Raw genomic sequence first — 14302 nt, forward strand, 5'->3', positions numbered from 1 at the left:
TATGTAGCCATATGCGGGAAATTCCTGGAAATAAATGGAAAAGCTAAATGATTAAATCCACATCATCCATGACATTGTTTAACCACATCCAGAGACTTTGCAATTACTAGCTCGCTCGCTCGATTCCTGTAATCATAAGAGATTCGTAGCTGCTTTCGCACCGCAGTTGTAGTTCATTAGCGGTGCAGCGGTGGGAAAAATGGAATTCTCCGGCATAATCCAGCGGTGCCCACCTCCTCCGTAATATCGGTAATATCGTGGCAAATCCACGGCAAAAATATTACTATAAATATTTTCGTTCAACGTTTCTGGAGAAAATATTTGAAAATCTCTTATTTTAAAGGACAGCTATGTAGAGGAAGGCCTACTCGTTCCATTCTTCTCCTCGTTCGGATTCGAGCCGCGCGATACAGCTACAATCCAGAGAAGCTCTACTCCTTACTATTATTAATATGTAGAGCTTCACTTAAGCTAGCTAGAACAGCTAAAAAAAGCATCAGTGCTTTTTTCTGTCGATGGATTTTTCCCAAGATATAAAAAAGAAAAAAGGAAAGCTGCAAAAGAAGAAAAAAAGCGAAACTGCCGAGCCTTACCTCAACCCTCAATATGTAGAATTGTCAGTAAGTAGCTTATCACCCGGGAAATATTGCTGAAGCGACGACTCCAGGAGGACATCCAAATAATTTCAAGTTTCCGAAGAATTTTCAAGAAATATTCGATAAAATTAAATAAAAAAATTAATTAAATAAAATAAAATAAAAAATAAAATAAAATATTTGATGTTGCTTCTCAGGGAAGTACAGTGACGACGATTTATGACGAACATGAACGTCCACCTACGTATGTTCCTTTTCAAATTTTCCCCCACTCACCGCTTCGAGAAAAATATTGAATGAGTCGCACTTTTCAAATAAGACCTAACTCGCACTAACGTTGTCAACAACATTTTCTAGCATGTCTCGTATCGTTTGTTAGCTTCCAGAAATTTTCACAAGCGAAGGAGCTTCGAATCTCGTGAAGAACGGTTGGTGTCAGTTCTTTTCATGCTCATCGATGCTTACTTTTTTCGAGAGAAATTTCTCTATTATTCACTTTCATTGTGATATTGGTGTTTTTGTGAGGAAATTCAATGAAAATTTTTTCTGATTGTTCTCGATTTTGGGTACTTCCTAACCTCAGCGGTCCGTGCTACCGTCTAAAATCTTTTTGAAAAATTACATATTTTCTTCTGCTTTTTTTCTGTGTATGTTTTTTTCAGCTAGGAAAGACTAATAATAATAATAACAATAATAGTAATAGTAATAATAATAGTATTAATAATAACAGTAATAATAATGATAACAATAATAATACTAATAATAATAATAATAGTAATAATAACGGCAGTAATAATGATAATAATATTAATAATAATAATAGTAATAATGTGCAGTGATAATAATAATTATTATTATAGTAATAATAATAGCAATAGCAGTAATAATAACAATAGCAATAATAATAATAATATTAGTAATAATAGCAATAATAATAATAATAATACTAATAATAATAATAATAATAATAATAATAATAATAATAATAATAATAATAATAATAATAATACTAATAATAATAATAATAATAATAATAATAATAATAATAATGATAGTAATAATAATAATATGGCGATTCGAGAACCGTTCTGTAGCTAGTTGAAACTGTTGGCACCGTTTATACTATCATATTCCAGTTTACTAGTAAAATTACATAAAGAGCACGAGGAAAGGCTTGATTCATATTTTGTTTGTTTCTTCACTTTGTTTTGTTTCCTTTTCTCCTCACTTTGTTTTGTTCCTTTTAATCCTTAGTTCGTTTTTTTTAGTGTTCTTACGTGCACCAATTTTAAGGCTTTACCGTGATAATGAAGCGTTCGTTCTGGTAGAATAAATACGAATTAGAATATTCTGGGAAATAAATATTATGATCAAATAAGTAAACAAATAAATAAATTTTATTGCTCTCTAGTGCTCATCGGCTATCATAATTTTGGTCTACGTAGAAAAAAACGTGTACAGAAAAGTCTGAAGAAAATTATTATGGGATAAATTTACGGAAAAAAGCCTGAAGAAAATGATTACAGGAGAAATTTGCAGTGATTTTCATTTTTCGTGGACGTGTCACAATTATGTGTCCAGGATAACGAACGTTCGCTTTTTTTCTCATCGATTCCTGAACATTTTCATGTCCACATTCCTGTCACAATAACTGGCACCTGTGCCGATGATTTGCTAATTTCCTCTGCTTCTCTTCGAACGACGACGAGGCCACCCTCCACAACCTCGAACTCGACCACGCCCTTCGAGGATACGTCCGCCGCCGCCGCCATTTCACATCCGTGAATTTCTTCACATCCTCCTTGATTTTTTCCTTAAGGATGCGTCTCTGTGATCGTGGATGAACGGTGAAAATGCAAAATGCTTCCACGGATAGTAGTTTTGTTTATTTTCCTCGTCCAGAATGTAGTGGTTGGATATGCGAGTCAAGGTGAGCTACTCATACGAATTTTTTGCATAGAAATTTCCAGAACTTCAACCAGTTTCATTGATTTGAACCCGTTTTAGGCAAAATTTATGTTTTATTAATTTATATTTTAATTTATTTATGTTTTAGGCTCAAGCGGGCATAGATGCTATAGTTGTATGTCACGATACTACGGTGTTACATGGCAATTCGCTGGCTATTCACGGATTTACGTTGAGCCAAGGGCGTTCACCGATGCATGCAGGTTTGGAATTTTCCAGAAAAAGAAACCCTGTAATTTTTTTCTCCATTTGGATTTAGAAATCCACGTGGACGTAGTGTTGACGTACCGTTCGCGTACTGTGAGGACAGCTCGAATTGTATTACAATAGTGGAGGATTTGAGAATTGGTTAGTGGATTTTCATTTTTTTCCTTCTTTTCTCTTCAGTTCTTTTTATTTCTTCGTTTTTTCCTCCTAAATTCTGTCTCTCAATTTTATTCCTCGTCCTGTCACCTTCTTCAGCTAACATGAAATTTAATGATGGTCTTGAAAAGAAATTTTTCTCTCATCTTCTGATCACTACTTCGAAAGCAATTACCTATTAGTTCGCTTCGGTTTTTGTTTGCTTCTCGTCTTTTCACCTTCTCTGAATACTGTAAATAATACTGGAATACTGTAAATAATACTGTAAATACTGGAATACTTATTAATGGTATTGATGATATAAATTCCAAGGTATCCCGTAATTTTTGGGATCGATAATTCGAAAGTAATTCGTTCGTTCCTCATTTTTCTCCTTCTCTCTTCTTTACTCGTTCCTCTTTCCTCCTCTTTGCTTCCTACTCGATCTAACTTATCGTTCTTTATTTTTTTCAAATATAAGGATCAGTTTTGAAGGACATATTTCCACAAACATTTTTTTCCATATTTTCTCATAACGAATGAGTTAATGGAGAAGTATGTATTTTTACTTTTTGACGACTTTTTTTGACTGAATTAATATTTTGGTCTCGCCTTCGATCGATATTCCCTGATCCGATCTGTGGTTTTTCCTTAGCTATTCACTCAATCGATTTTTTCCCTCACAACTACTGGTTAATTGTATCCGTAGTAATGTGACGAGATCACTTAAAAATTCATTTTCTTGTTTGTTTTCAATCACCGGGAAGAAACCGGGGTAAACAATCAATTCGTTTCTCAAAACACTCATGGTTGTTAATGAGTTTGACTAATAAAAAAAACAGAATTTTCTCGAACCTCTGCTATTGAACCAAACCAACGGATGTTTCGATCTGAACATTTTTTTTGGAGCGAAATCCATTAATTTCTCTAAATTTTGAAAATAGTAGTTGGAGTATTCTGTTCAAGAAAATTCCTATAGGCCATGAGGAAAGGAACTTTCATTCAATTACGTTTTATGCACAAAAATATAAATTCTCTTGAATTTTCAAAATAAAAAATAATACAAATAAATACAAATGAATAAAAGATGAAGCAATTCAGATATTTGGATGAGTTTAGTTATGTGCAATGGTTTTGGTGAATAATTAACTTTTAATGTATTAAAAATAATAAAAATAAACAAAAAAAAAATTAACCATTTGATGTAAGTGTAAGTGGAAGTAATTTACATTTATTAGCTGGCAACCAAAGGATGAGATTAGCTTCTTCGAGTAGTTTTTTTTTTAAATTAAACTCCGCTTAAAAAACGAGTTTAGTACCATGTAACATTTATTTATTTGAAAAACTTTTCTTTCCCTGCAAGATGGATTGTTTTTGCTTTTTTATCAATTTTTTTTTTGTTAATTTTTAGGTCAGTATTATAGATGGAATTAGGGTCTCCTAACGTATATACACATCTTATCTCAGTTTTTTTTTCACATTTTTTTCTTTGAGATCCATACTGCCCCCATCATTCCAAATTCACAAACGAGAATAGAATTTTCAAGAAGAATTTTTTTTTAAACACTGAAAAATGAAAATATCCCGTCGATTCGGTGCCTTTAGCAAGTTTTCCTAGGCAATTTTATAATTTCTGGAAGGAACCTCCATCATGATCTTTTCTGACCTTCACCTCTTTTTTTATGGGAAAAATCATCCACAATATCCAACGCAACGAAAATCAATGTGTGTGTGTGTGTCTGCGCAAACTCCACACACATTAATTATTTTTCCACAAATTATTCGAAGAAATAATAATAACAAATTAATTATTTCATATATTTATTAAATCACAGGAAATTCTTCGAAAATGATCTATTGGAAGAGGGATTTGACGGTGTAGTTCTGTGCAGAGAACGATGAAGGATTTTCGCTTATCTTCAATATTTCACTTCAATATCCAATCCGATCACTGTTCCGATTTTCGTCCTCTAATTCCTTGGAATAGCGTCGATCAAATGGTAAACACGCTATTTACACAGCCTTATGCGTTCTCGATCTTTAATGACTCTTGTTGTTGTTTTCCTGTTCTGCGAACGAGGTTTTGGAGGAACATTATCGCTAGACTGACTTTTTGAAACAACCTCGTCCTTATCAAAGTTCTGGAAATGGTTTGAGATTCTTTGATGCCTTGCATATCCCAGAAAACTCCTCCTTTCTCGTTGACAAGCCTGGATATCCCTCTAAGTACACTACTCAGGAATTCCAAACAGGAAAACAAACCGACTGGGCTCGCCCACTACCGGGGATGATGAACCACCGCGTTCTTACAGATTTTCACCCAAGGCGAATGAGATCTACCCGCTGTGCAGTATCCTTAAGTACTGATATCTGGATAGTGCCTGGATTTCTGGATAAAGAACCCATATGGGAAAATCTTATAGCTCACAGACTATTATGAACGTCATAAACACTTCAGCAATCGATAAGTACTCATTTTTCATGAATGGATTCCTACAGGGAAATCCGGAACTGCTCTTATTTTATTTATTCTTCATTAAGGGGCTTGTAAAAAGTTCCCTAACAACCTATATGAATTTCGAACAGTAAAGCAGGGGACAATTTAGTAATTTGTCATTATCAAAGTTTAGTAATTTGTCATTGTCAAAGTTTAGTAATTTGTCATTGTGATAGATGATGTAAACAGTAGATGTCATTGAGATACCAGATGTAAACAAAACTGGTTATTAGATCCAGAGTGGTAGAGTTGATCCGAAGCTAATTGCGTGATCTGATAGCAGCAATGATTGTCAGTCGTCCGCATGACTAAATGTTGATCCAAAATTCTCATGCTAGGATTTTAGAAGATCGAGAAAATTTTCTCGAATACAGATATGAATCTCCAGGATCAAACCATATTTCTAGAAGTTTAGTGGATTAATATTTGATAAATATGGATGTTCTACTCCAGATTCTACTTAAATAGTGACTTTCGCTATCTCTTTTGATGCATTTCCTCCTATGGATAAAGGATAAAAAGGATAAAGTGTCTGTCGTCAATCAATCCGCTTGGGACCAGCGCCACCACGTTCACTTCAACTCAGAATCATTTGAGGTTTACGAACGTGTAACTGGTCTCCACAATGACTTCTGGGGCCTAGCCGATGCGTCAGGTCAGTGTTTTTATCCTCCCAGACAAGTCTGGTACCAATTTATCGACCCCGGCGGGATGAAAGGCTTGGTGAGCACTAGGGCGGATTCGAACCTCTAATCGATCGTGCATGCAGCGGAACCTCTAACCGACTGCGCTACATTTGACAACTTAATTAATTTTATGTCTCAACTGAGCTCTCATAACTCAAGGATCTTAAGTTTCGTTAAACCTTCGAGATATGTTGGCCATATAAGATGTTTACGTTTGATTCTTTAATACGACTTGATCAATAATACTTATAATTTACGCTTTTTAAGAGATTGTATCAATTGACTTGGCATTGACTTAATACATCGGCCAGCCCCGCAAATCCTCATTGAGGCTCCTAAACCCCAAACGAAGTGAGGGGCGTCGCAAGCGGATTGATTAGCACCAGAGACTTTATCTATGATATCACTGCTACAGTATTCATACTAGCTGCGCCGCTGTTAATTTTTTGTAGAGTTGAGCGCACATCCAACGAGTAACAGCAGCAGCCCTGAGCAGTTGTCATTCGTTCCGATCCGAGTCATGTCCCCCCGTAATGCGCGTTTGACGCGTGTGGTGGCGGTGGTGGTGGCGGTGGCGTTGGTGGCGGCGGCGGCGGCGGTGCGATGCTTGAGGAGCGACAGACGACGAGTGACAGGATGCCGACGGCCAATTGGCCCGATCCGAGTACAATTCGATTTCCTTCATTGAGAGCTCTGATTTCTGCCCGTCCGGCACGAGAATTCGCGGACGAGAATTTTCCGACGTTACTGAACGAAATTAGTGGCCGATTACTCAGCAGCGCTTGGCTTAACTGCAAAAGTTCACCTTCTTCAGTGAAATTCTCTTCAAGAACGTTGAAAAAATCCAAGAAAAAAAACCCGTGCACAAGATTTCACGTGAAGAACGTGCTGAGAGATCAGCAATCGGATTGACTAAGGATATAGACAAAAAAGAGAATAGTTAGATAGCAGATACTAGAGGTCAGGTAGAAAAATGGGAAAAAAAGATGTAAGAATTAAGAAATATGACGACAAACAGAAAAGAAAACAAAAAAGAACCCCAAAATTAGGCTGAAAATCAGAGAAGGAAATAATCAGAGAAGAGATACCAGAAAAGTCAGGGAGGAAAATGAAAAAAAAGCAACAATTAAGAAAAACTAAGAAGGCAAAAAAGAGGTGTTCATCCATAACCTTACGGTAAAATATTTTACAAACTTCACAGATCAGGTACTCAATTTATTGATTTGTACAAAATCAAGGATCGGCAAGAGAGGACAGGAAGAGTTCAATGGGATATAAATACGTAGTATCAGGAACCTCGAAACTATTTCCAGGTCCTCGATAAAGACAAAGTTTTTCCGAAGCATCAGGTTACCGCTAAAATTTCACCATTGCCTCGTTTACAAGAACAAGAAAAAAAATGAATTCAGAGGATAATTTTGATAATCTTGTAATCTTAAATTTTGATAATTTCGATCTTAAATTAATAATCTTAAATTTTGATAATTTTGATAATTTTGGTAGAGATAATCCAAAGGATAATTTTATTTTTTTTTCCTTTTTCTGGACAGCTCTATGGTTCACATGGGGATTTTGAATTCTGATTAAGAAGGCGAACCGGTTAGTGAAACGATCGAACCGCTAATTATGTAACGTTGTTATCCAGAAATTTACTCAATACTTCATTTATACTTCCTATATTCTTTCTTAAGCGCTTTTTTTTGTAACGAGTTCCTTTTTTTTTAGTTTTTTTAACCCGTGGCCTCTTCATCACAGGAACAAAAATTTTTTTTTGTGAATACATAAATAATAAGTAAAAAAACAAAATGATGGCTACATAAACATAAATTTAGCTCTAATTTTGATAATTTGTGTTGTAAAAAAATTTTAAAATGTGTGGAAAAATATAAGCAAAGTGTGTGTGGATAAAAAATCGATAAAAATAATCAATATGAAAGAAATTAATAAGAAAAATCGGTATGGATATAAAAAATGTATGTGTGGAATCGCTATGGGCGTTTATCGATCTGCCGTTCTACCGCGGTGAATTCTACCGTAACCGTGTTTTCTACCCATCAGGGGAAGTAGTGCAGCAGCTCATATGAATCAATATACCGTATGCGAGGAGATTACAGTGGGAGGGAGTAAGTTGAGCCTCCTGATTATAGTAAAATGCTGAAAAAAAAGAAAAAACAAAGAAACAGGAACAATACGTTTAGATACAGATTCAGTTCAGTAGGTCAGACAATCTTGTTGGGATAATTTTTGTAGCCAGCCATAAATTTCCAGCCACAGTAAATCCGCAGTGACCGAGTTTTCTTCAAGGACAAGGATTCTTCCCGTCTGTGTTCCTCCTTTCTTGATTTCTGAGCTTTTTTCTTTTGTTAGAAAAAAAAATTAAGGACTGATTATGAAAAAACGCATAAAAGAAGAAGTACTAATTCATAAATCAATCAATATTGATACTATTTTATATATGTACCAATTTGATTATATTGATCTCAAATAGTTATTAGTAGCTAATAATAATAGAACATAAGAGCAGCTAATAATAATAATAATAATAATAATAATAATAATAAATCTCAATTAGCTCTTAGTAAAAGATTAGTATTAGTGACGCAAGAGGACTTTTAAAATTTCATTATTAAAAAATTTAAATTTTTAAAAAACCTTTAAAGTTGAGGACAAAGTCTGCGTCGTGTTTATTTTGATCATTTTCCTATTTACCTAATAGAATAAGGTGCTTCCAAAGGTTCTGGTATGTTCCAATCTGAATCTTGAGGGAGACGTTGCGGTTCTACAGTAGATTCCTCCTAAGTGCACTTGACCCTCATTTGTACCGTAATTTCATCAGCATGTGCATCCAAATGAACAACAATCCGAGAGCTCTCCATAAACCAACGCGGTAACAAATCAGGAACTAGGCATCTTTCCTGAATGTCGCAATTATTGCGAATGTCTCTATACAACTTACTGTCAATTTGCGATTGTATTCCGTATATAGACGTCTACCGTAATCCTACCGTACCTAATCTACACGGCTTTTGAAAATTTTTCACTCTACTTTTATTTATTTATTCACATATACTTATAGCGCAAAAAGAAAAAGAGAACACTTTTACCTGAGTCAGGACATTTTAAAAAAATTGGCAAACGTATTGTTAGTGGATCCAGGCGCTGTCCATTACCAATCTTCCGGATTTCTGGACAAAGGTGTCTTGCCATCAAGCTCTCCCGATCTCAATCCTTTGAATCTCGCTGTCTATTCGATTCTACGGCAAAACGCCTGCACGTTTAACCACAAAACTCTGGGCGAAAAGAGCCCTGGAGAAAGGAAGCATTTGGCGCGGCAAAAAAAAAACGCACATTCGCAAAAATTTCCTGACGAGATTGGATTGGTTTGCCATGAAGCTGAAGGGGGTAATTTTGAATGTGATCTATGAGATCCTATGTTGAATTTTTCGATTATTGAATAGAAGAAAATATTTCTTGTTTGAATTGAATCCACACTTCATGTGGACCACCATATTTGTGTTATTTGGTTGAGCCGGACACGAGGTTGTTATAATCTTTTATTCTCTGGAGAGATTTTGGTGAGTTCACCTTTTTCAGGATTGGGAACGGTAAAATCGAACATCCGATCACTATTGCTGTATAAAAAAAAGAAAATAAATAAATAAAAATAAAATAGGAAAATAAATAAATAAAAATATAATAAATAACAAATAAAATAAAGAAAGATAAAGAAAGTGAAGAAAATCTCCTACAAAGAAAATCCTAAGGATCTACTACTAGTAACGGATATATACACAACATATACTATATACAAACTAGCGTTACCGTTAAACTTTACGGGAGATGAAACAATTTAAAAAATACTAAAAAAATAGAAAAATAGAAATAAATTAAATAAAAATAGCAAAACTAGCATTATTATTATTCCCATGTATTATTATTATTATTATTATTATTGTTAGTATTAGTACTACTGGATCCAATAGCTTCAAGTTGAAAAGAAGGTAGAAATTTTTCACTCTGTGCATTTCAGGTACCGGTGCTCGTGGATTCATTCGAGGCTGTTATTCCTCGTTATTTCTTGTGGGATTCAATCGTACCGGATCCGCTGGAGCGTTAGCCACACATTCATTCTGTCATACGTTCAATCTCACACAACTCATTAATAGAGGACATCCTCAGGAAAGTAGCATGAGGTTCGGGATTCGAGGTTTTTACGTATACGGCTACATAGTTTTCCCGCTCACCGTTTCCCTCTCAAATACATATGTTCACAATAAATCCTTTTCCATGATGAATAGCGCTTGTTCTGGATTGCCGCTCCGGCTGCTGTTTCTACTAATCCCTGCCCAATAATCCCTGTATTGGTTTTCGCCCATTACTCATTCGACTAAATCTTCGCCTACTTTCAACGATATGATGAACACGAAAGCATTACCCTTAACTCTTTCAAAAATGCCCCCTACCTCCCTCTGAGTTCGAAAAAATTAGATGTAACGGGGAAAGGAGTAACGGATATCTACAAAATATACACTACAACAAAATTTACAAACTAGCGTTACCGTTAAACTTTACGGGAAATGAAATAATTTAAAAAATAGTGAAAAAATAGAAAAATGGAGATAAATAAAATAAAAGTGGCAGAAATAGTATTATTATTATTATTCTCATGTATTATTGTTAATAGTATTATTATTATTATTATTCTCATAGATTATTCCGAGTAGTGAACTTGGTACTGGTATAACTATTTGTATAAAATTGTTTTTGAAAAACAAACAACAATTTTTTTCCGGCTATGATGTCCGAAGGAAGAAAAATGTAAGAGACTGGTGTGGAGATCAACTTGTTTTCAAGTCAAAAAATGAAAATGGCTAAAAAGTTTTTGCCGATACTTTTCCAGCAATACATAATTTGTTTGACTGTGAAAACTTGTCTTTTCTTTTTTTTGTGTCCTGTATCCTAGAAAACCCGATCCAATCCTAGAAATTTTTATTGCGCTACAATTCCTTTCATACTGTGAAAAATAGGGGCACTTTTTCTTATGTAGGTGAACGTCGTACCGTATAGGCCGCCAATTTAAGAGTTTATGTCTGAAATTCTCCTTTTTATCTAGTTTTTTTTTGTACAAAAGTAGAGAAGAAGACTGATTGAAGCAAAACAGAATGAGTAATTAAGAATTCAATAGTTTTTATCTAGAATAAAATTCGCTTCGCTATTCGGAATTATCCATGAAGAAGAAAAAAACTTCTGCCCTAAATTTAAAACAATGAAAATCATATATGTCCAAATATTAACAAAGCAGGGATATTTTGAAGAGATAATTTTGCCTCCTCAAATTCCCTAAATCAGTTTAGTTCTACTTTTACCGCTACTTTCTCATTTATTCTTATTTTCTGACCATTTTATTATCTTCTAATTATTAGTTTATACTTATTATTTTAAAGAATAGTAATAGTATTGAAATATAAAAACTATATTCACTACTTTCTAATTATTTTATCTTTCGTAAGGTTTAACGTTAAGATTAAATTTAGAAGTTTTAGAACCCATTTTTTCCACTATGTATTCTAGCGTTTCCGAAAAAAAACACGACGCTGAGGGAAAAAAAACGAACTTATGATTAAATAGTGACTATGTCACTCTACTGCTAAGGTAGCCTTTCCTCCTTATGAACCTCATCGTATTTGTGTTGAAAGAAAGTTGGAAATTTCAATCATACCATCAATCACAATCATAGAATTGTCAGTATAGAGTATGACAGTGACATTGGTTGTACTTTCCACGTTTCTTTTTTATCCAAATGGAATCTTTCCTGGATTTGTCTCGCACTGTAAAGCATCTATGGGAGCATCTTCATTGTTGTTCACCTGTCAGCTTAGTATGACAATGACAACGGTTCCACCTTTCCCGTTTCTTTTTTAAACCAAGAAAATGTTTCCTGGATTTGTAAAACATGTAGGCGTCCAATCCACCTGTCATCCTCAGTCATCTCTGATTAATTGATAACAATTGCTTGGATAATCTCTCGGCGCCAGCGCCGGGGTCTCGGATAGTTCGCAGTTGTCGCAATCAATCAGTACTGGCACGTGTCCCTCATTAGTGCTATGCCGGCCGACGCCGAGCACAACCGCAGGTGTCACCTGCTGCTCGGATCCGGGTGGGGATCTTCATAAACGTTATAAATATAAATAAACCTATAACATAATAGAATATAATTATAAACATAAATAAACACCTTAATTGTGATAACCTAACTATTTCAGAGGGGTAGGGGTAGCGCAGTCGGTAGGCGGTTCCACGCGGACTGCACGATCGATCGTTGGTTCGAAACCGCTCCCGAGCCAACCAAGTCTTTCATCTTTTCGGGGTCAATAAATTGGTACATCAGACTTGTCTGGGAGGATAAAACACTGACTTGACATATCGGGTAGCCCTGTAACTCATTTTATGGTCCAGACACACGTTGGTGGATCCTAAACGGGTCTGGATCGAAGCGATCGCGTTGTGGCGCATCTCAAGATTATTGATTGATCACTGTCAAATACACTTTATCCTCTTATCCTTCTATTATTTCAGTGTCTGCTCATGTCGTGGCTCACTTTGCAATGGAGATGTTCAATCATCCGTATGTTCTTCGGATTACTGTAGTTTATTAATGCTCTACTTATTGGCACTAGTAATTTTGTAGCCAAACGAATAGGAAAACCTTTAAAAGGATTTCATTTTCCTCACAAATATACTGTACTCTTATTTTTATACTTTTCCTAGTCATTTCTTATCTTCTTTTTCATTTTATTGCGATATTTTTGAAAAGTGCCTCGTTTGTTACGTAAAGACCTCCTTTTATCACCCAACTATGTATTTTACTATGTTTTTATGGATTTGATGCACTTATAAATGGTGAGAATAGACTTCACACACGTGTTTTTTTTCTCCATAATTTATTTATTCATTCAAATATGCAAACGCTGCCCCCGAAAAACAGAGAAAATACATTTTGTCTGTATCAGAACATTTAAGTCATTGTATAGGTTGGACACGCGTTCGTATACCTCAAAAGATTCTGAATCGAAGTGATCGGCGTTGTCGCTCGCAAAAATATTGATTGATTGATTGGTTAACCCCGGACAGTCTTTTTTCATCCTTTATTTGGGAACTACGTACCCCTGGAACCTAAGTACAGGTGCAGAAATTCCTCTATCTCCAAAATCCTCCGCTTGTCCTAAATTTAGTCGACAGATCTCGTCGCCTTCACAGATCGATTAATTGATCAGGTGTGATTAATTGATCGATTTGTGAAGTTAGGGATTAAATTGAAGTCAGTTCTGAAGGAAAAAAAACGGAAACGACACGCGAATTTGCGTCCATTTGTTCTTTGCGAGAAATAATTGTATGCATGTGTGTGCAATATCCAGGATAGGGGTCCCAATAGCGTTACAAAGGCTCTTCCTGGTGCGTGTTGGACGGATACGGTACCTCTATGTTGTTTTTCGATGCAGAAATTGTTATGCGGAACTAGGAGTGGCCAGAAATCGCCGGCAACTTTAAGGATTCCCGTTTGACGATGTGTTGAACGGAATCTTCCAAGAAATAGAACTGAGGACAGATGAGGGAAACATTTCCACACAAAATTCTGCTCGTGTATCATTTTGGTGACCTATTTGTGTTCCAGAAAAGTCTTCTTATTTATTTTTTCCACCAAAAAACAGCGTTTCCGTAAAATTTCATCTACAAATAGATTTTTCACTTTTCGAAAGTTCTAGGATGACTCGAAGGTCCAAAAGTTTCGAGTGCTGGACAGAGGGAGAACGAAACTCTTTGTATGAGTTCTGATGCCCACATCGCTGCTCCCTGTGTCATACAGGTAGCTAAATTTTCGCCCTTAAAGGCAGCATACCATGAAATTGAAGGCGTTGCGGTCTCGCCACGAATAAATATGGTGAGAAGTGTAGTACATGAAAAAGAGTGTGATCACGATTAGCTCCGCCTTGTAATCGAAAAAAAACTACGTGGGAAACGGCTCTATTGCGCCGGATCTCCCTACGAGGCACCTAATGACGTCCCACATCTGCATGCGCGCGCGTAGGCGTACGCACCGCAGTCTCCCAACGATTAGGAGAAGTGTCAGCAGTGTATCGGCTGATCGCGCTCATACTCATGAACACCTCTAACCCTATCTACTCATCCAGAGGTTCACATTCAATTCCATGGCA

The 14302-nt window shown here is 35.7% G+C and overlaps 2 protein-coding genes across 2 annotated transcripts; one reads left to right on the forward strand and one right to left on the reverse strand.

Annotated features, from left to right (window-relative positions):
• Positions 1–1450: 1450 nt before the first annotated feature.
• RB195_000361 (uncharacterized protein) lies at positions 1451–2368 on the reverse strand (the record flags this gene model as incomplete). The annotated part of the gene is made up of 2 exons (XM_064196649.1): positions 1451–1684; positions 2255–2368. 2 exons carry the CDS (start codon positions 2366–2368, stop codon positions 1451–1453), a joined length of 348 nt encoding a protein of 115 aa, XP_064052530.1.
• Positions 2369–2456: 88 nt separating this feature from the next.
• On the forward strand, positions 2457–12777 carry RB195_000362 (uncharacterized protein; the record flags this gene model as incomplete). The annotated part of the gene is made up of 5 exons (XM_064196650.1): positions 2457–2526; positions 2653–2767; positions 2824–2912; positions 10120–10282; positions 12666–12777. 5 exons carry the CDS (start codon positions 2457–2459, stop codon positions 12775–12777), a joined length of 549 nt encoding a protein of 182 aa, XP_064052531.1.
• Between the last annotated feature and the right edge of the window lie 1525 nt (positions 12778–14302).

This window comes from Necator americanus, chromosome IV (genome assembly GCF_031761385.1).
Source record: "Necator americanus strain Aroian chromosome IV, whole genome shotgun sequence".
NCBI classification, from domain to species: domain Eukaryota; kingdom Metazoa; phylum Nematoda; class Chromadorea; order Rhabditida; family Ancylostomatidae; genus Necator; species Necator americanus.